This window comes from Daldinia caldariorum, assembly GCF_022478825.1.
Source record: "Daldinia caldariorum strain CBS 122874 unplaced genomic scaffold F4812scaffold_17, whole genome shotgun sequence".
NCBI classification, from domain to species: Eukaryota; Fungi; Ascomycota; class Sordariomycetes; order Xylariales; family Hypoxylaceae; genus Daldinia; species Daldinia caldariorum.
Window position 1 is genome coordinate 194,472 of NW_025953053.1, and position 20,456 is coordinate 214,927.

The 20,456-nt window shown below is 46.9% G+C and overlaps 7 protein-coding genes across 7 annotated transcripts; 2 read left to right on the forward strand and 5 right to left on the reverse strand.

The window, feature by feature from the left end:
- Positions 1 to 26: 26 nt before the first annotated feature.
- Positions 27 to 1,784, reverse strand: F4812DRAFT_440711 (P-loop containing nucleoside triphosphate hydrolase protein; the record flags this gene model as incomplete). Its single annotated transcript, XM_047935165.1, has 3 exons — positions 1,248 to 1,784; positions 845 to 1,191; positions 27 to 752 (listed from the first exon to the last, which is right to left on the reverse strand). Coding segments are annotated over exons 1-3 (1,061 nt in total), but the record flags the coding sequence as incomplete, so codon positions are not given.
- A 446-nt stretch (positions 1,785 to 2,230) lies between these two features.
- Positions 2,231 to 4,643, forward strand: F4812DRAFT_462181 (uncharacterized protein; the record flags this gene model as incomplete). The annotated part of the gene is made up of 10 exons (XM_047937997.1): positions 2,231 to 2,358; positions 2,419 to 2,965; positions 3,043 to 3,087; positions 3,144 to 3,210; positions 3,264 to 3,504; positions 3,562 to 3,661; positions 3,719 to 3,822; positions 3,880 to 4,168; positions 4,220 to 4,367; positions 4,429 to 4,643. The coding sequence occupies 10 exons, from the start codon at positions 2,231 to 2,233 to the stop codon at positions 4,641 to 4,643; spliced, it is 1,884 nt and encodes a 627-aa protein (XP_047787172.1).
- A 1,381-nt stretch (positions 4,644 to 6,024) lies between these two features.
- F4812DRAFT_440718 (glycosyltransferase family 20 protein) lies at positions 6,025 to 8,708 on the forward strand. Its single transcript, XM_047935166.1, has 2 exons — positions 6,025 to 6,896; positions 6,972 to 8,708. Exons 1-2 carry the CDS (start codon positions 6,584 to 6,586, stop codon positions 8,255 to 8,257), a joined length of 1,599 nt encoding a protein of 532 aa, XP_047787173.1. The 5' UTR covers positions 6,025 to 6,583; the 3' UTR covers positions 8,258 to 8,708.
- A 682-nt stretch (positions 8,709 to 9,390) lies between these two features.
- On the reverse strand, positions 9,391 to 11,617 carry F4812DRAFT_466762 (beta-lactamase/transpeptidase-like protein; the record flags this gene model as incomplete). The annotated part of the gene is made up of 4 exons (XM_047938571.1): positions 10,994 to 11,617; positions 10,739 to 10,861; positions 10,359 to 10,617; positions 9,391 to 10,231 (listed from the first exon to the last, which is right to left on the reverse strand). The coding sequence occupies exons 1-4, from the start codon at positions 11,550 to 11,552 to the stop codon at positions 9,391 to 9,393; spliced, it is 1,782 nt and encodes a 593-aa protein (XP_047787174.1). The 5' UTR covers positions 11,553 to 11,617.
- Positions 11,618 to 12,829: 1,212 nt separating this feature from the next.
- F4812DRAFT_142735 (VID27-domain-containing protein) lies at positions 12,830 to 15,791 on the reverse strand. Its single transcript, XM_047929639.1, has 2 exons — positions 15,690 to 15,791; positions 12,830 to 15,607 (listed from the first exon to the last, which is right to left on the reverse strand). The coding sequence occupies exons 1-2, from the start codon at positions 15,706 to 15,708 to the stop codon at positions 13,161 to 13,163; spliced, it is 2,466 nt and encodes an 821-aa protein (XP_047787175.1). The 5' UTR covers positions 15,709 to 15,791; the 3' UTR covers positions 12,830 to 13,160.
- Positions 15,792 to 16,539: 748 nt separating this feature from the next.
- On the reverse strand, positions 16,540 to 16,973 carry F4812DRAFT_440723 (uncharacterized protein). The gene has a single exon (XM_047935167.1). The coding sequence runs from the start codon at positions 16,889 to 16,891 to the stop codon at positions 16,661 to 16,663; it is 231 nt and encodes a 76-aa protein (XP_047787176.1). The 5' UTR covers positions 16,892 to 16,973; the 3' UTR covers positions 16,540 to 16,660.
- A 550-nt stretch (positions 16,974 to 17,523) lies between these two features.
- On the reverse strand, positions 17,524 to 20,328 carry F4812DRAFT_440725 (uncharacterized protein). The gene is made up of 2 exons (XM_047935168.1): positions 18,427 to 20,328; positions 17,524 to 18,243 (listed from the first exon to the last, which is right to left on the reverse strand). The coding sequence occupies exons 1-2, from the start codon at positions 19,603 to 19,605 to the stop codon at positions 17,827 to 17,829; spliced, it is 1,596 nt and encodes a 531-aa protein (XP_047787177.1). The 5' UTR covers positions 19,606 to 20,328; the 3' UTR covers positions 17,524 to 17,826.
- Between the last annotated feature and the right edge of the window lie 128 nt (positions 20,329 to 20,456).

Here is a 20,456-nt window from a genome sequence, read left to right on the forward strand (position 1 = left end):
GCATGTTAGATGCGTAACTTGAAGCGGTGTAGACTTTCATTTTATAACTGACTTGGGTGATATTGTATTGCAACCCATATGTATCGTATTGAGATGTCTATTCTAAACAGCATACTAAGAAAAAATCAAAGCTGAGGTGAAAACTAATTATACAATCAACCGTTTCACTATACGACTCACCGCAGAGGTAGTTCGTAAACAATCTAGCTAGAGGAATCCTCGCTCAATAATCCGCCTATCCATGAAGTGAATATATCACCTACTCCAGGCGGCACACCGACGAATAGGAACAGTATGTTTAGAGCCATTGGCGCATACGGAAGAACTTTACCGAGCCCTTTCATGAACCTTTGTCTCTTAGTCTCCTTCTTAATTTCCTCTTGGACCTCCCCGGCGATGTCCCGTTCAAGACTGACCTGTTGTTGCTCAGCGCTTTTGAGCCGGTCCCTCTCGCGCTGTATATCCAGCTGTACTTGGCGCTTCATCATCCTGTCGCTCTCTTGTAGCTCTCTCCGGAGATTCTCAAGCGCTTGTAATTCCCTTTCGTACTTGGCTTTTAGCTCGTCGAGACCATCGCTGACATATGAGCCAGCAGCTGTTTCGTTTAGTTGTAAGCCGCCATTGACCATTTCTTCCTGAAGCTTCAAGGTGACTGTTTCCTTGATGAGTAGCTGGGCGGCAATGGTTCGAGCCGAATCGCGATCACCGTGAAAGCGATTCATGCACGAGCCTCGACCGAGCATGTAAGCCCACTGTAATGTACGATTAGCAACTGTGCAACCAAGTGAACTACTTGTGTTCCGAGTGATACACGGTCGATAGGGCATGGCTTAAAATTACTCACAAACTTTTCGCGAAGTTGACGCTCCCGGCTCGCCCCAGTCGGCTCGTCAACCTCGTTCCATCGGCTAGTAATAAGAACGACGTTCTTCATCGCCTCGTCTCCGCAAATTCGCCTAAAGATCTCGAAAGTCTTCACAGCCGACCCCGCATACCGGTTGTCCGTAATGCGGTGAACATAGATGATCCCTTTTAGCTGGAAGCCGAGAGTGTACTGGCTCGCAAGTAGCCTTGCAATCTCAGTTAGGATATCTGAATCCGTGCGGTCGGAGTCGTCGAAACCGGGTGTGTCGATGAGAAGAGTCCGCGTGCTGCCAATAGATACGGGAACTACTTCACATCGTTGTGTGCCTGTGCATTTAATTGTTAGAATAGTCTCCTGATACGTACTAGGTAGCGAGACCTACATGAGTCCAATCGTGCCCCCTCTGCAACCGCGGGGAGACCTGCGAGCTTGTTGATGAAATAGCTCTTTCCTGACCCAGTTACACCCATAATTACAATCATAGGAAGGCCAAGTTGAGGAGTTGGCGTAGGAGAGCCGTCAAACGGCGACGAATCTGTTGGACTATCCATGGCTGATTCTTACAAACTGGATAATTTCGTATTGATTCTCTGAGTGTTTTACATCTCTAACTCAAACGGCCGGAATAGCGAACAGGGTAAAACACAATTCGCTTTATGAATGTTTGATAGCAGCAGGTACATACCTAGGACATTAATGCACGTGTTAATGGCTTCTAGAGTTATACTGTGTATTCCTGCGCAAGGCTGTAGAAGTGTGTGGGAAGCAGTGCAGGCGGATTCTCTACCTGGTAAACCTGATCAACAGCCGTAAGCGCTCCCATCCTCAATGCGGCGAGCTGATACGTTCATTGGCTTAGGTAAAGTTGCACTTCTTCTCTTATTGGGGAAGATTATGATACTCCAAACAAACATCTAGGTTGCGTGATTTAGGCCTATGGGAGCTGAGGCGGTCAGTTGGAGTAAGGAACCTTCTGTCATATCATTCATATGATGGTGGCGTCGACTAGACTCACGCCGTTACTTTGAACAGGCATACACTTCTCGCCAAGTCGAAATCTTGTCTAAATTTATGATTTTAGTTCCGCGCTTCTCTCCCCAAAAGGGGACTCAGGCCGGCTCTAGTTGCAGCAGCGCGTGGCTGTAGGCGTTGCTTCTAGATTGATGACTAGCTGTCCCCCATAGAAGATCTGACATGCGCCCTCGATCTGCCATACCCTAGGTGATTTACTTGGCAAACTCGCCTGGGACCATTCGTCAAAGTTAGGGTAAATCTAGCCTACGCCTCTAAATAGGCCTCCAAGAGACTCTCAGCATTCTCAATTCTCCCGTTAGTCACATAGCTTCGGCATGATCAGGTTCAGCAATGAAGAGTTTACGAAGTAGAAGCTCTCTTGGAAGCTCCCTTGCTTCTAGTTCTCGCGTCTCTACAGCAGCAACATCAATGGACTTACTCGGACCAGAGATAGTTGTTGGTATCGACTTTGGTACAACGTCAGTCACTTACGTAATGATCTAGTTAAAGGGGGTATTCGCTAAATACACAGTGTTTAGGCACTCGGGAGTTTGCTGGGCCATAAACGAAGGCCAGAAGAAGATACGGCTCATAACAGACTGGACAAACCCACAAGCTGTTAACGCGAATGCCGAGAAAGTTCCCTCCGTTATCTCGTATAAAAATGGCCAAGTTAGCAATTGGGGATATGAGGTCACGATGCGAGAGGACAGCTTTCGGTGGATCAAGATACTACTTGAGCCTGAGCACAAGTACGCTAAGACAATCGATGATGTTAAGCAAAGCAACGCGCTCCTCACCAAGTTGAACAAAACTGCCGATGAAGTAGTGTCTGACTACTTGCGAGCTCTATGGGCATACACGAAGGAAGACATTCGCAAGCGAATCGATGATGAGAACTGGGAAAACACATTTCGGCTCCGTGTCGTACTGACGGTGCCGGCAATGTGGTCCCATCAAGCCAAGGACAGAACCGCCAAAGCCGCTCGAGCTGCTGGTCTCCCCGTCGACATCTCGATGGTGACGGAGCCTGAGGCGGCCGCTTTAGCGACGTTAAGGGGGAAAGCAGAGGAAGACACACTTCGGGTAAGCTATTTGTGTTTCTTGAGCCCATCACTGCCTAGTCATCAGGGTCTTTTGTCGCATGTTAATAACGAGAGTAGCCCGGTGACTCGTTTGTAGTCTGCGATGCTGGCGGTGGGACAGTGGTAAGTATGCACTTAGTCCATTATCTGAGTATTTGATCTCTAACCGGAATTTTCAGGATTTAATAAGCTATAAAGTAAACAGCATTCACCCATTAAGAGTGGAAGAATGTGCTATCGGGGACGGTGCGCTCCGCTTAATGATCCGCTCTAATCCCATATGCTGACACACAGGCTAGGCGACCTATGCGGATCAGTATTCCTCGACTTAGCGTTCGTCAAATATATCGCCGCACTGATAGGCGAAAAACAGTACGCGAAGATCAAAGAAGTGAGCAAGAAAAAGATGCTTAAAGAGTTCGAGTTCGGCATCAAGCGATCGTTCATGGGCGACGATAATAAGGATTATTCTGTTGATCTAAGAGGCGTCGAAGATAATGAGGAAGAGGGTATTGTAGATGATAATGTGCCACTGAAAGCGTAGGTTTAACGGAAATCCCTCTCAATTTCATGTTTTACTCATTTACCACCTTATAGTAATATGTTGCGCACAGTCTTCGACCATATTTGTGGTCAGATAGACACTCTGGTTCAAAATCAGACAATGGAGGTCCAGGGTCGAGGGCTCAAGGTAAAGGTACGTCTACCATAACACCTATCATAACGTAGACAGAAGCTAATAATGAATCTGAAGGCTATCCTCCTTGTTGGAGGATTCGGGGAGAGCAAGTATCTCCATAGCCGTCTCGAAAATGCATATACCTCGGAAGGAATCAGAGTTCTTCAAGTCGATGGCGCGTAAGTACCTAGATTAAATTCACTAAACATGAGGGACAGATTCACTTACCAAGACAGTTGGTCGGCTATATGCCGTGGTGCATGCATGTGGGGGTTGGAACAAGTACGAAAGCCTCTTTCACAAACGGAAAAGGGCCTGCCTCCCTATAGTGCTATCGACAATGCAGGTATTCCTGCGACTCCCAAGATGGACTCAACCATTGTTTCGCGCATCTCAAGGTACAGTTACGGAGTTCCTGTGATGGAGAATTTCGACCCGAAGAAGCACCTCTGGCGGGACCGTATACTGGACCCAAGCACCGGCCAATATGCGGCGGATAACCAGATGAGGTGGCTGTTAAAGAGAGTAGGTAATCCGGTCTTCAACTTTGGTTGACAGTAGCTAATATTTCATCAGGGCGAGATGATGCGGGAGAATGATATACTTCCAATTGACATCCAACAAGCGGTGCACGGTATCGGTTGGACTAGTACAGGCGCTCGCGAGTTCTCGCAGGTGTTACTATACTCTGACCAACAAGAGCCGCCTACTAGGAGGGATGAGAGTAAGTGACCTTTCCTCACGAGCCAAATTAAGCGGGATGCTTATATCCAATGTCGTAATAGGCGTTAAGAAACTGTGCGAACTAAGCTTTGTGATTCCCGAGAGCGTTATATGGTCGCACACGGGGAGCTATAAGAGCCCCGTGGAGAAGGGTAAATGGAGAGATTGCATCTTTAACTTGATGGTTATCCTGGGGAGCGCAACTCTCGAGTTTGAAGTATATTATCATGGATATCGAGTTGCTCATACGGAGGCGAAATACGCGCAAGATACGTAAATGAACGGAGGCGCGGTCCAGTGTATTTGTATAAAAGGTATCATACGGATTTCTTTAATGTTATAGTGGCTACGTACTGTTGTTGAAGTTGCTTGGCTTAGGAGCCTGCCATCTTAAACTCAGGTTTTTGCGTGAAGAACATCTTCCTTAATTCTGAATTAATAGTTCTCTTAGTGACAGGACATGATCGGAAATGACTTGCACTTGACAACTCGTCACTTCAGTTCAGTTCTGTGTATAGTAAGTAAAAAATGCAGTGCATCTCTCTGCGTTTCGTCCAAGAATCGAATACTTGACATTTCCCGTTACGACAATACGGACGTTTTGGTCCGAAAGCTTGCATTCAAATTCACTCGATTGGGTTGAACCTCGAGATATGATTGGTGGAATTGGACCGGGTAGGACAGCTGGAGACGGCTAGGCGGATATAGCTATCGGATTCACTATGGCGGGATCGGGATTATATATTAGGTACCTTAGGTTAGGTAGGTACCTCTCTACCTTGGATCATGGACGTAGGTTGGGAAAATCGAACCAAAATTCGACAGAGCATGGTAGCTTCGAGAAGCATCCCGTCATCAGTTTTCGAATGAACCCGAGACTAAGCTAAAATTGGCCTTGGCGTAAAGTTGGGAATAGCATCGACCAATGGTTCGTCAAAGTTGTATGATTCCAGAAATTTTCTTGGAAGAGTTGAATGAAATGCCCAAGTGAAAAGAATGTGTAAGAGGTCACTGACCGATTGTGGTATGGATATTCGATGTGATCGTTGAGAGAAGTAATATACACTCTTGCGCTTAGCATCCGGTAAGGTACAATGTCCCCTGCGGTGGTTAGATTGAATATGTACCTCCTAAGGTACGTTATAGTAGGTGTAAAAAGCTATCGGGCCTATAGTTGAGATATTTTTAACGAGGGCCATGTTGTTTTTCTGGTTGTGATCCTGCGCTGATACCCGTGTCCTCTTATTTTGAAGTTGTAAGTAAGTACCTTTCTTGTCTTATAGCTTTAGGTCTGTTAGATAAAATTCACCATTGTTCAAGATTTGAGATGCGCGGTACTTAATAGTTGTCGTAATACAGCATAATTAGCGGCAACTATCTTCAGCCTGACACTTGGATAAGCTGGATAGCAACTGATACCTTACCCGAAAGACCCCGCCAGTTGCCCCGCTATAAAAAAAAAAAAAAAAGATAAAGACTAGCAATTACGTAGCTGGCCAAGACAAAGCGGATCAAAGCTCAAGGTACACTACCTCCAATAGAGGATAAAGCGGACTAGGCCCTGGGCTCTGGTTCTGGTTCTCGGCGGGGCTGCGGTTTCTGAGGGATTTCGCTGCTCTTGCATCTTGATTGCATCAAACCCAAGATTTCTGCCCAACCAGATTGCGCGCTTGAGAACGTACCTACCTAAAATAATAACATGACATTATACACTAGGAACTTTAGGTAACACACCAGGTACCTACCTTCCATGAAATCCATGCCACCCAGGCCACCTTCAAACCATTCCCCGCCTAAAAGCGAATCACCTACGAATTTCCATCTCTATCGCTTTTGCGGCCCCTCCCATTTTCTCTTTTCTCCCCTGTCAATAATAACAAAAAGGCAACTTGATACTTCCCCGTCATCAGTGAATCACGCATTTAATAAAACGCCACTGGTCTATGGAACGAATCATACTCGCTTCTTATTGCTTGGGCTTTTACACTCTTGTATTGTATCACACCTCTCTATTCCACTTATAAACTTAACTTCATAAGTCCAATTTGCGTTGCTGCAGCTTTAGCATTGGAAAGGCTCTTCTTCCTCTTTGCCACCTTGAGCGCCTACTTGTAATCTCGTTTCTTTAAAGCAAGGGCGCATTGTTACGATAATTGCTTGCTCCTATCGCAACTAGCAAATAAATAATAGAGACAAATAGAGAGGGACCTACCCAACATGCCACCAACCGACGAGAGCGATTCTTCCTGTACCGGCGACCGCCGGCTGTTGCTGGTATCCAACCGTCTTCCGATTACCATAAAACGAAAAGAGGAGGGAGACTATAGCTTTTCCATGTCTTCTGGAGGGTTGGTTACTGGATTGAGTGGTCTGAGCAAAACAACAAGCTTCCAATGGTACGGCTGGCCTGGCTTAGAAGTCCCCGAAGCGGAGATAGCTGGCGTAAAGCAGCAGCTTAAGGACCAATATAATGCGCATCCCATCTTCGTCGACGACGAACTCGCTGACAGACATTATAATGGCTTCTCAAGTACGACCTGACCTGCCCGTCTTTGTATAATCAATATATAAACCTCTCCAATCAATGCTGACTTTTAATTCATAGACTCGATCCTCTGGCCTCTATTCCACTACCACCCCGGTGAGATCACCTTCGATGAGAATGCCTGGGCGGCCTATAAGGAGGTTAATAGGCTATTCGCCAAGACTGTTCTGAAAGATGTTCGAGACGGCGATTTGATCTGGGTACACGACTACCACCTCATGCTTTTACCAGAAATGCTACGCAACGAACTGGGTGACCGGAAAGACGTAAAGATCGGTTTTTTCCTACACACCCCATTCCCCAGTAGCGAAATCTACCGTATCCTCCCCGTTCGTGAAGCCTTACTCGAAGGTCTCCTGCAATGCGACCTGATAGGCTTTCACACCTACGACTATGCTCGACACTTCCTTAGCTCCTGTTCGCGTATCTTAGAAGCACCGACGACCCCAAATGGCGTTGAATATAGAGGAAAGTTCGTAACGGTCGGAGCGTTCCCTATCGGAATAGATCCCGATAAATTCGTGGAGGGACTGCAAAAGTCGAAGGTGCAGGAGCGAATCGCCGCGCTGTCTCGCAAATTCGAAGGCGTGAAGCTCATTGTCGGTGTTGATCGGCTCGACTACATCAAGGGTGTTCCGCAGAAGCTACACGCTCTGGAAGTGTTCTTGACGGAACATCCCGAGTGGATTGGCAAAATCGTGCTTGTCCAAGTTGCTGTGCCCTCAAGACAAGACGTCGAGGAGTATCAGAACCTCAGAGCAGTTGTCAACGAATTGGTAGGAAGAATCAACGGCCGGTTTGGAACCGTCGAGTTTATGCCTATCCACTTCCTGCATCAAAGCGTCCAGTTCGACGAACTATGCGCGCTCTATGCAGTTTCGGATGTCTGTCTCGTAAGTTCTACGCGAGACGGAATGAACCTTGTGTCGTACGAGTACATCGCAACTCAGCAGAAACGCCATGGCGTTATGATCCTTTCCGAATTCACAGGCGCTGCTCAGTCGCTGAACGGCAGCCTGATAGTTAACCCTTGGAACACGGAAGAGCTAGCCAACGCGATCCACGACGCGGTTACCATGTCCCCCGAGATGCGCGAGGCTAATTATCGCAAGCTGGAGAGATATGTCTTCAAATACACTTCGGCGTGGTGGGGTCAAAGTTTTGTTAACGAGCTCACCAAAGTCAGCAGCGCCCATCGCCACGGGGTTGATAGTAAAGTCGGCCCAGACGCAAGGCCAATACTAAGCAATGAAATCGGCCGTGCATTGTCCGGAGTTTTCGAGAGCGTTAAGGCAGCTACTAGTGCGGCCGCTCCGTCTGGTAGCGCGTTGGGTTTGCTGAAATGAATGGGAATAGGTATCGTGGGTCAAGTTAGTTGACTAGAATGAACTGCTCCTCGGGATAGCGTAGGGGATTAATATTTACTCGACGAGGCTAGTAATAGCCAAGGTCACCTGAGACTACATGATTGAAGCGGGCATATTTGCTTGAGGTTGAATCGAACTCATAGATGATGATAACGACAACGACGAGAGGGGGTGACGAAGAAAAACGAAAAGTAGGCGATTGAGACAAGGTCTGGGACGGAGTTTTACGGGATTGGTAGATCATTCGGTACCTAATGGAGGCTTGGGGACCTTATTTCGTAGAAATGTGCATAGCACCATTTTTCAGAAGTTTGTACGTAGAGTCGACATGGTAATTACATGTATGTACGTAAATTTCGACCTTTATATCGTCAATATACAGTAGGATACTCTACATCTGAACTTAGCGAAGTATCCTTATTTTATGGAAGATTCGGTTCATTCTACGGGGCCCGATGTGCTCAGGATACCTACCTAGGTACCTAAGGTAAATACTCAATATGTTAGGTACCTCCTAGCCAAGTATTGAAGGTATGTACGTTGTGATGTTGTGCATCGTGGGAAAAGTGGGGCTATAAGGGGTAATAAAAAGGGGGTAAGAGAATTCTCATAATCACCGTTCTAAAGTACGACTCCGTCCTTTTTCACCTCAAGGACTCAGCATATAAGCTGTATATTTACTTTCTACTTTTCTATAGAACACTTCGAAGTTGTGTATATATTCCGAGGAATGTCTGGCTAGTATGTTACGTCAAGATCTCTCCGCTATTTCGCATGCCTGTTATTTAATAGAATGACATCGGAATGCAAAACGATAATCCCATTCGAGGACTCGGCGACCAACCTGTACGTAAGGTAATATATCTCTAAAGCACATGCTCTACTAAGGAAGAGAATATCTATGTTGATGAATGGTTGACGCGGCTTGTCCGCATTCCGATAGCTGTTTAGGTACCTGATAATGTCATATTATGATCCTTCGTGGCCTCTCATCCTTCTAGTATAGGTACATATACGCTGGTAGAAATGGCGGCCTTTCGTAACAAAAACGATTGAAACTTGCCAAAGATAATGTGTTACAGCCAGTAATTCTAAACTCTGCCGAGCTTGTTTTACTCTTTCCTACGCAACCTCGTCCTCAACGCCAACGGCACAACACTAACCGCCCCCCCATCCCCCGGCACCGTGAAAACAAACTGGTCAAGCGGCATGTCCGCGTACACAGCCGTCGTCTGGCCGACCCACGTCCCGCAATTCGTCGAGAACATATCCCCGCTCCGATCCTCCAGATCGAGGTTCTCCACCACCGCTTTGAACGCCACCTTCCGCACCCCCGGCTGCCCCCGAACCTCCGTCTCCAGCCCCGTCGGGTACAGCCGGATGGCCGGCGCCGTCACGTTGTAGTTCAGCGTGTACCGCACCGCGACCGGTATCATGTCCGTCCCGTTGCTGATCCAGCGCTCGACGCCGAGCCCCGGCCGCGACGGGTCCGTGGTCAGCACCAGGCTGCTGTTCAGCTGCTGCTGCCCCTGCCCGTCGTCGTCTGCAGTATACGTCCCCGCGAACGCGGCCGCCGCCTGCTCGCGCGCGGCGTCCTCCAGCGCGGGGACCAGGGCCGCGCCGACCGCGTCCGCCATGTCCCAGTTGGCGTTGCCGGGCCAGCCGCCGGCCAGCAGGGCCGCGACGCCGACGTCGTAGTCCGGGAGCAGGACGAGCAGCGACATGTACACGTTGATGCTGCCGGCCTTGCTGTACGCGTCGACGACGCGGCTGCCGTCGCCTAGGGGGATGCGGCGGATGCCCCACGGCGAACCGATGCCCTCGCGGATGTCGGACGTGAGCGCGGTGGGCTTGAGCCAGCGCCGCGTCTGCGCGGGCGGGATCAGCGTGTGCCGGAAGATTGCGCGGCCGAGACGCGATAGGTCGCTTACCGAGGAGTACATGTTCCCCGTTCTTCATTCTGGCGTTAGTCCCGCCTCATCGCGATGCTAAAATACTAAGAAAAAAAGAAAGGGGAATGCAGAATGTTGCTAAAAGGATGAGACAGAAAAAAGAACATTAGAACCAGGGAGAAACATACGGGCTCGCCTCGCCGATGCTAAACGCCCAGTTATCTTCGTGGCCCTGGGGAATAACGCCTAGCTTGTCGTCGGGCTTCTGGTAGAACGTGTGCTGGAGTCCAAGCTTGTCGATGACATCCGCCTGCAGCATCTCCGCGTACTGCTTCTTTGTGATGGCCTCGAGAGCGTATGCTAGTATTTGGTATCCGGCGTTCGAATACCCTGCTGTCCACGACGGCGAGAAGGACGGCGGGACGTTGCTTAGGCCGCTGAAGAACTCTGGGAGGTGTTTTGTTAGTTGGATATGTCAGACCCTGTTTCGCTTATTTCTCCATTCTCTCTGGCTTTTTAATACTTCTCTTACGTACTGATGCGCGAAGGGTTATGGGAGTTCACTTACGAGCGCGATTACATGGTATGAACTCTCCACACACGGGCGTTTCGTTCGTCGGTGCTGGCGGGAAACCCTGAGATTTCAGGACGGTTTGATTGTGTTCTTGGGTAAGTTCTCCCTCGATGGCGTCTAGCGAATGGAGTTCACAGTCTCAGCTCGGCAATCCTTTTGTATATTCATCTCCTATTTTCCTAGCATCTAACGTCCCAATCCCATAGACCGGCATGCAAACACGAAGCACCAACAACGAAAACCACTTACAATCTCTCACGATGCCCGCCATGTGGCTTGCCAGATCCTGCAGCGTAATGCTATCCCAGTCGACATTCATAATCGGATCGTATTGGGCCTTTCCCGCGAGAAGTTCGAGCTCCGGGACCCATTGCGTCACTGGCGTGTTCCAATACGTGTCACCGGCCTCGATCAGGAACGTCAGAATGGTGAAAATCTTAGTTACGCTTCCAAGCCGGTAGACAGTATTTCCGTCGATACTTTTGACTCCGGGCGTATTAGCCGCCAGCAGATCCGTCGCCGTGTGGTAATGACTCCATACTGGCACGTCTTCGTCCGGGTCAGAGGCAGAGAATACTTGAATCGACCACGATGTGCCATTGGGGTTCCTGCTCGGGTCCATGCCCCGAGCGTCGAAGGTCGCTGTTAGGTTCGCGATTGCCGTTTTAATAATATCGGAAGACGCGAGTGCTGTTGGTTTTGGGAATGCTGGGCCTGGATATGGGCAGTTGGGAATACCGTTAACCGGGGCAAACACATATACCCCGAGGAACAGTGTCGCCAGAGAAATACAAGGAAGCGAGTTCATCGCGGCGAGGTGACAGGACAAGGGAAATTTAAGGGATTGAAGTAATGAATGACAGTGGTAAGGGAAGAGATCGTCCTGGGAAGACGACGTTAGGAAAGAACGCGCACAGAATCTCGCCGCAATTATAATTTTACTGCGAACTCAGAGAAGAATCCAGATAATCAGTGCTATATTTGAACATCCTTGGCTTTAACCCTATAAGTGCGACCTTGAGATTTTTCAAAGCCTGCAACTTATCATTCACCCGAAAACGTGGTCTTAATAACGCGTCCTAAACAGGATCTCGGTCAAACCGGGTCGGCGGCGGCGCGGGATGACTCGATGGGGATAGTTACATCGAGAAGTCCAGAGGCATGTGATAAGTGCCATAATGACGATACATACCGGCGTATTGGGTCGTAGGTATTGCCTATCTCCCACCCGGAGCCAAGTGGGCAGTCCAATAAAAGGGGGAAAGAACAGTTGAGAGGCTCACCACATTTGGTACCACATCTCACAATATTGATCTCCAAAAGCAAAGGCCTCTGATGACGAGGTATCATCACGCCGCGAACCGGTCTTAGCTGCGTAGTATGATCATCAACGTCGTATAGTTGCGACGTAGTTTGCCTACGGTCTTTTGGCTGAATGCAAGTTGCCCGATCTTTTACGGTATTAGGGGAAATCCAAGGAACAGGAATGATAGTAAATCAATCACAAACACACCACAACATCCTAGTCTAAATACTACTTCGTAACTCTTTCACTCGTTACTAATTATTTGGTAGTATGGTAATCTCATTTCGGAATTTAGTAAATTGGTATTGTGTGCAGTATCGCCAAGCTGTCTCAGGAGTCTACTACATTACACGCATGGATACCTCTAATAAGCCTCTTTTATCCTTCCCCATTTCACTCATTCACACTCCATGGGATGCTACCTACATCGTGTCTTATATATCGTAAGTATGATGACACCATGCAGAAGCCTTCATATAAGTAATTCACCGAGCGAGCCTCCAAGCCAACTATCTATACTATATTATCCTAAGCACATAAACCCCACGCTCTACAATCATCTACTACCTAACCTAGGTAAGAAACATGGCAAACCATAAGTATTACCGCGTACTTCCGACCGTGAACTTGGTATCTGGGCTAACGATTGTGCCTCTTTCAACCAAACGAAGATAGGAAGAGCCAATAGGAATGATTCCTAAAGGTAGTACTACAAAAGGATATAGTCGCAGACTGACACTATCTTTATCAAAGAAAGCGAGCGAAGAGTGGCACAATTTGTTCGGACATACGAATAGATCATGCGGTGCGGCTCGTGAAATGTGAACTATTCACCCAACGAATGAGATATCAATAAAGTTCATTACTGACTACCTCCTATCTGATATGAAAATCGCCAATATCGCGCGATGAGAATCAGGTATCACCTTAAGCAAAAATGGCTTGTGCCAGGTCAACGAATGAACACCAGTCTCCATCCCCCTCCTAAACGCCATTGGGGTATGTATCGTAGGAAAAGTGCGATCCCACCCTTAACACGAGGGCAACCCAGGAATAACAAACAAATTGATTGTGAAGCCATCCATTTGACACATACGCGGGGCCTCAAATTTAGTAAGGTGAGTTTACCACGTCGTCTTTACCGAGCTTGTAACGACCACTTGCCCGCGTACCGATCCGTCCCGAACTTTGCCTCGGTGTACCTAATCGTTGGAAATCACCAGCAATACTCTCTCTCGTAGGCTTCTTGAGGTGCTGCTTGCCAACCATGTTCACCCAGTTGGGTAAAGTAACAATGACATTTTGATCGGTACCAAACTTGAAGTCATCGGCCTTAACAGTGTCTTCGTAGCGCTTGATGATGTATGGTGTCTTGGATCCACGAATGACCTTTTCAAGGTTCCAATCGACAATGTATGGGCCGGTGGCAGTGATAATTGATGTCTCGTTATTTGTCTTGCTTGTGTTGAAACGAGCAGGAGTAAATGAAACACCCTTTCCGGTTTCGTGATGAAATTGAGCGACATGCTCGGGGTTTAATGCCAGACGACGGGGTTGAGGTTTAGAATCCGCGGCAAACGACTTCTCAAAACCCAATTTGCCCTCATTCTTGCCAGACTTCTGTAGAGCATCGATGAGTAGTAGATATGTACGGCAGGTCGCAAGCACCCAACGACCGTCCGCAGACACATCAAGGCCAATAATAGGCTCACCAAGGGCCGGGATTACAGTCTTCGCATTGATGCCGAGACGATCGAAAAGTCGAATATCACCTTTGTTGGAGGCAACAGCTATATAACCCTTCTCTGTAGTAGATACTGCGGAGAAATCGTTCTTTGATGCATACTGTTTGAGTTGAGAGTCGACTAGCTTGTTTCCGGATAGACGAGGGTCAACTCGGAATAAGGCATTACGAGAGATACCGAGGAAAGTAGGCTCATGTGTCATCTGCGCGAATTTGTTTTCTGGTGCGAACGTAACAACCGGAATATCATCATGAACATTCCATTCATCGACCACCTTTCCGTACTCTAGATCCATCCGATACAATTTGTTGGGATCCGTGTCGTTCTGTAGAATCAGGTTTCGATCCTCGTTGTGCAACATGACTTTCTTAGGAACGAAAGATTTGCCTTGTGGAGTCTCAACTTTAGAGATATTGGTAGTAAATTCCAAGTGGTTTTTGGGTGTGTGCTTGAATACGCCGATTCGGGGACCTCGGACAACAAAGGAACGATCGTGCTTGTATCCAACAGCCAACGCAGAATTGGTATGAGGATCCTTGGGTTGAGTCTCAACGTCATCTTGCTCCTCATCGCTGTCATAATGCTCGCTCTGCGGCGCATCATCCTCTTCAGGTTCCTCGGCCTCAGGCTCTTCTTCTTCTTCTTCGACCGGTGCATCTTCCATGTTAAGATCCTCGAAAGCGTCCAAGACATACTGACGGTCCTGTTCTTTGACTTTAGTCCATTTGACTTCGTTCAACTGCTCCCAGAGTGCTCTCATGAGACCATCTTGGAATCTTTCAAGAGTCTTGTTGTCCTTGAATCTCAATAGCCAGGAATAGGCCGAACCATCTTCGGTAAACTGGTTGAAGATAAAGGAAAGGTATTCGAAATTGAAGACTGGGTTAATATCGGCGACGACGGGGATACCAAGCCATTGACGATCTGAACTAGCAATATGCAGCCAGTAGTTCCAGTTGCCAATGTCCGACACTTGAGCAGTGACGGACGAATCCTGGAGAACAAATGCGCCGGAAGGGAAATCGAAAAAGTGCAACTCTCCGATTTCCATTGCGAAGATCTCCAGAGGTTCGGGTTGGGATGGGGGCAGTGGGGGGCCTGCTTGCTTCGAGTTGTGCGTATCAACTTCTTCCTCTTCGTAGGGTTCCGGCTCCGCTAGTATAGAAGCTGCAGAGGGTACGCTATCCCGCTTGGTACCAACGTTCGCTTCGCTCTTTAGCTGAAACATGGCGTCGGAGGATTCGATAGACCTTGCGAGGGTTGGACTATGAATGGGACTAGCCTGAGGGATGGGCTGTTCTTCGAAAATGAACTGCTCTAGGTCGGTTGCAGAAGCTGTAGAATGAGGCTTTCGGTACTTGCGCTCGTACTGACACTGTCTTGCGATGCGCTCGAATGCCTCAACCTGGGCAGATTTAGTTGAAGGGTCGCAGACAAATTCGTAAAGATCGCCGGCGTCTCCGCTTAGGTCTTTCCAAGCAAGCACCTTCTCTGATCCTTCTCTGCCCTCAACACGGAAGTGAAGAGCCTCGTCAAGTAAAAAGGTCTTCTCGTCGCGCTCAGCAGCAAGTGCGTTAAGCTCCTCGTCTTCGCCTTCCTCGCCCGCTAACTCAGCTTCGCCCTCTTCGTAAACTCTTTGTACGACAAGTTGGTACTGGAAGTCCTGTCCAGTACGACGAATTCGAGCGGTAGCGTCCTTGAAGATCAACTCGGAGTATCCCTTAGGCGATAGCGGTCGAACTAGATAAAGTTGGCCTTGGGGCAACTCGATCATAGACTCTTGGCTGCCGGTGCCGAAAATCAACTTTCCAACTATTGTATTGTCAAATTAATGGTCTGTTTACTTATATTGTAGCTAAGAATGGGTAGCCTTGCGACAAGGAGGAACACTTACCGTTTTTGAGGACAAACATGTTGTCCGTTGAATCTCCCAAAGGATGAGCCCAACTTGATAAGAGAATCAAATGGTTCAGCAAGAGAAAGGATTCAAGCCCAATTTAATTTATTTCAATTTTTTAATTTTAACAAACGGTGGCGGGATTGGTCGCGGGCGCGATCAACGCCAGATCTTGTTTTCTTTTACGTTTTGTGAATGGTGGGGAGAAAGCAGCAGAAATGGTGCGTCATAATAAAGCAATCCCACTTTGACCTTTTGCCCAGCTGCCCAGGTAACCGCAAGGTTCTTGGCACGCTAAAACGCTAAAACGTTAAGGCAGGCATAAAAGTCAGGGTTTTAAAGTTTTGAAAGAGGAGTGTGTGGCGCGTTGTGGCCGTGCCACATGTACCCTGTATTGTACATAATGTACTTTTCAACCATTAATCAACTGATGTAGGTACACCCAAACGGGCATCTGCCTTTAGTGCATTACCTCACTTGATCGTACATATGTACAGCATGCGGATACCTGCATTTACATGTGATTGATCATTAACAGCGTCTGTGAGACACCAAGACAACATCAAGACAATAATACTATATTCCATTGTCCAGAGATAGTCCGTTTAGATCGCTTATTTTCCTTCTTGTTGTCACCGGGGTTCTCCCGTTCACGATGCAATTTTTATTTCTATTTCTACCACTCTCACTTCCGTCCCCTTTAATTGGCTCCTGAGAGTCATTGACCAAAAATGCAGCCAAGACTTCGAGACAATGTATACAGGGTTGATAATAGAGAATGGGACATATTCAAGTACGCTCGATACGTTGATAATCAAGCTTGTGGCTTGGATTCCAAGTGAGGTAGGAGTTTCATAGTAAGGTAAACCGGCCTATGAATATTGATATCAATCTCTTAATCAGCTTTTGAGAGGCAGTCTTCAAGTGTTTGTTTCTGGATTTGTAACGGCCTTTGCACACTAGGATTGTTAAAGGTACCTAGGTAGACAGTCAAGCTCGGGGTGATCACTAGTAGTACGACTAACAAAGGGTACAACATCGGTTATTGAACCGGTGTCGAGAACATAGTATCCAGTAGCACCTATTTCCTCGGTAGCTGCCTTTAGTTTTGACTCTGTTCGACTAACAACTAGTAATAACCTTTTTGCCTTTCCATGTAAAATCATCCTAGAGGGCCCTCCCAATCCCTCCACCTCCATCTGTCACAAGCGCACAATTGAAACCCAAGTTTCCGGGTGCCACGATAACCAGGAAGAGGGTAGTGAAATACCAATACCTATCTTTATCACCTTGAAAAACTATAATGTACGCTATATATATATATATATATTTAGGTAGGTAGGTATTGCCTACTTGTAATGTTCATTGGCAGATAAGTGATGTAGTCCATATCATGAATACGTCATACAATGATACATCATTTAAGCTTAACTACCTCCTACCTGATGCAGTCCAAAGTATCTAAATTTGATGAAGCAAGCTACAATAACTAGGTACCTAGATAAATAATTAAAACCATAACGAGGGACTTCATATTATCGATTTCATACTTCTAGGTAGGTATATATATAATACCAGCTCTCTTGTTTGTATCGCCCACTTTATTACGCATTATGTTTTGTGTCAAATGTTTGCCTGAATTTTAGTATAAGGGTGACATAAATCCATTTTCGGTATTCAATATTTTGGTTGGCAAAATGTCCCGAGGAATATATCATTATTATCAGCAGGAAGTATATCCCAGCATAAGTTGTCTTTACCTTTAGAAGTACCGATACGGTATATATTTTATCAAGAATGTCATATATATCACTTTATTCGAGCTTTTAATATCCATTTGGTAAGTTTGATAATCTAAGGCTATCTATCTAATTCCGAACTATGAAATATCGAACCGTGTGGTTGCGCCTGTAAGATGCCCATCTAGCACCGAAAAAAATCCAACCCGAATATCAAATTGCAGAAAGGATAATACGATGTACAGAGAAAATAATTATAGACGTTGGCGCGTGATATGGTACAGTAATGATACAAACTCTATGCCTCTTTTGATCCAACAAAGGAAAAGCTGGCCTTGCAGCTGACGATTGCATCGCGTGGTAGTCGAAAATCACATTGGAATTTTCCCCAATCCTTAATCTTTCTTCCCCTGTTCTAGTTGAACCTCGATCTTACCATCCCAGCGGGTTGAAACACGGTACTTCCCGCCGAGCACTAGGTCTTTTGCGACTAATTCCCTTGTGCGGCCCAAACTCTCAATAGCAGCAATCCGGTCAAGAGTATCTTGGAGGAATTCTCGGAACCCGGGCTCGGAACATATCTCCCTGAATGCGCGCTGCATGGGTACGGAGCTAGCGCGTACGTGAGCTTCGCTGTCTATGGTAAAAAGATTTAATCGGTCAAGTTCCCGGATGAAATCCGCCCGAGTCATGATTTCTTGCGCCTTGTGCATCGGAAAATGCGGGAGAATATGCCCTGTCTCCGGGTCGTAGGTTTTTTCCATCTCGCCTTCTTTGTCAACAAGGGCTAATGCGAGTACCATGGAAGCTGACTGTAGTTGGAGGTTAGTGAAACTTTACAATACTAGGACATTTGACGTTTTTACAAGTCAACTTGGAGGGTGGTCAAGTGTGTAGGCATGTCACGCGGTTACCACGCTCATCGTCTTATATTTCTGTCGCACACTCCGGTCGGGGTATACGTTGTTCAATTGCCAATCCAAGGGAAAACTCACCGAGAACTTTTGCTGGTCCATTACATCATCGTCCATCTCCGATCCAAGTATGGCGCAAGAATTCAAAAACCACGTCTTCTCAATCTCTTTAATGCTATCGCATGTAGCAAGCATATCCTGCGACTTAGCTACTCGGTTCAGAAAGGAGAGCCGACCGCCAACTCTATCGTAGACCTCTTCGAGGATAGACGTATGTACGTCTTCCGCGAAGTAACGGTGTCTATATCTCTGTAGTGCCATTATCGCCTGGGGTTTCGGAAGATCGTTAATTGGCATAACAACCATTCGCTCTGTGGCACGCCGCTTTAATCGCTCATAGATCCAATAATCATCAGTCGCGAAGACGACCGAAACGAGATTTGAAGCACACCACGCTTCTGCTCGGTGCTGAAGTAGCTCTAATAAATCTTTGCCTTCGTCGTCGTCTCGGATTAAATGAATCTGGTTAATGATGAGAAGCAGGGGCTTCTTCTTCTTCGCCCGGTTTATGAGTGCCACTTTCTCCAATTTATTCATCGCCCTCTCTATGTCGAGGAGCGCCGTGGATTCTCTGGGTCCGCGCTCGCTGAAATAACCTCCGATATAATCTTCATGATATTCGTAGTCAATTGCCTTGCCTAGCCTTATGCGGAATACTTCGACGCTGTTAGATGCTTCAAGCATGGCACATCCGTCTCCATCCACTTTTCTCATTGCTTCGATCAGCATGCTGCTTTTCCCGCATCCTTTATCACCCATTAGGAGGTAATAATGGCCCGTCTCCTTCCCCGCGATAATATTGTCTATCCTGGCTTGCTCCTCTCGGACAACCCAATTGGGTGGTACTGGTACATTTTTACCAGCCAATGCTAGAATTGGCTCGGCTCCTGGCTCGAACGCGTGTTGAATCTTCTGAAGTTGCAACCACTTGTACGACTGATGATAGGCGTAACCAGCGCCGGCGAAGCCAAGACCCAAAACTACAACCGAAGCAAGAGTAGTGGCAGCGGTCTCTCCCATTTTAGAGAATAAGGACTGTCTCGCCTCTGGTTCCGGGCCAATCTGGTACCTCATCCTCATTGTTGTGGAGAACAATCGCTGTGGGGGCCAAACCAAGCCAGCGCGTGTCGACGTAGCATTGAGGCGCTTACGTGCTGACCCTCTAAAAGGGGTAATCCGGCTCGCTAGTCGCGGCAACATCTTGAACAGAAAATGTTGGTCATGAAGAAAATGATAAAACGAGCGAACTGTAAAACTTTTTAGTTGACCCCGAGAATTGAGAAGTGGAACATGACAAGACTACGGGAAGAAGTCGCCAAGGAGAGTCCGGGAGATTGCGTTCTCCTTCCTTGTAACGAGCCACACTTATCGGAGGCCTTTTAATTGAATTGATATTTCTCGGGAGTGGCGCAGTCGTATCCAACCAGCCGGGATCTACCCCCTTATTATTTTTCTTTTTATGACGCCGTCTGAGCGGTCCGTCGTTGTAATACCTCTCTAATTTAATATATATACCTAATATATATAAATTACCAAAAGTAGTTACTCACGTACCAAAGTATTCCTGATCCTTTAATCCTCTTACTTAGGTAAAGTACCGAGTCTTCGTGAACATCATCACTTGAATATGGATGAAGAACGGTAAATTTTACATATGAAAGATTTTTAAAAAGTCGAGACGAACAAAGGAAGCCCCTCTTTTTTTGTTCAATATCAAGGGAGTCATTCAGAAAACCTAAGTACCTACACTGATACAACAGTGATCTTGGAGATTTAAACTCGAGGAATAATTCAAGAATATGTTTATAGAAGTATCTAAAACAATATGGATGATTTTATTATAACATTGTTGATCTAGTATCAGGTATCAGGTATCAGGTATCAAACAGGTAATCACAACAAGAAATAAATGGCGATTGGTCCTTCGTTCTGAAAATACAATTATTGAATATTTTTGTTCTCAGCTTTTATTCAGTGAATCATTTGCCTGTGCCTGTTATCATTGGTCCATACCTAACTTCCTAAGGTGCCGGCAAGTGCAAGCGTGCAAG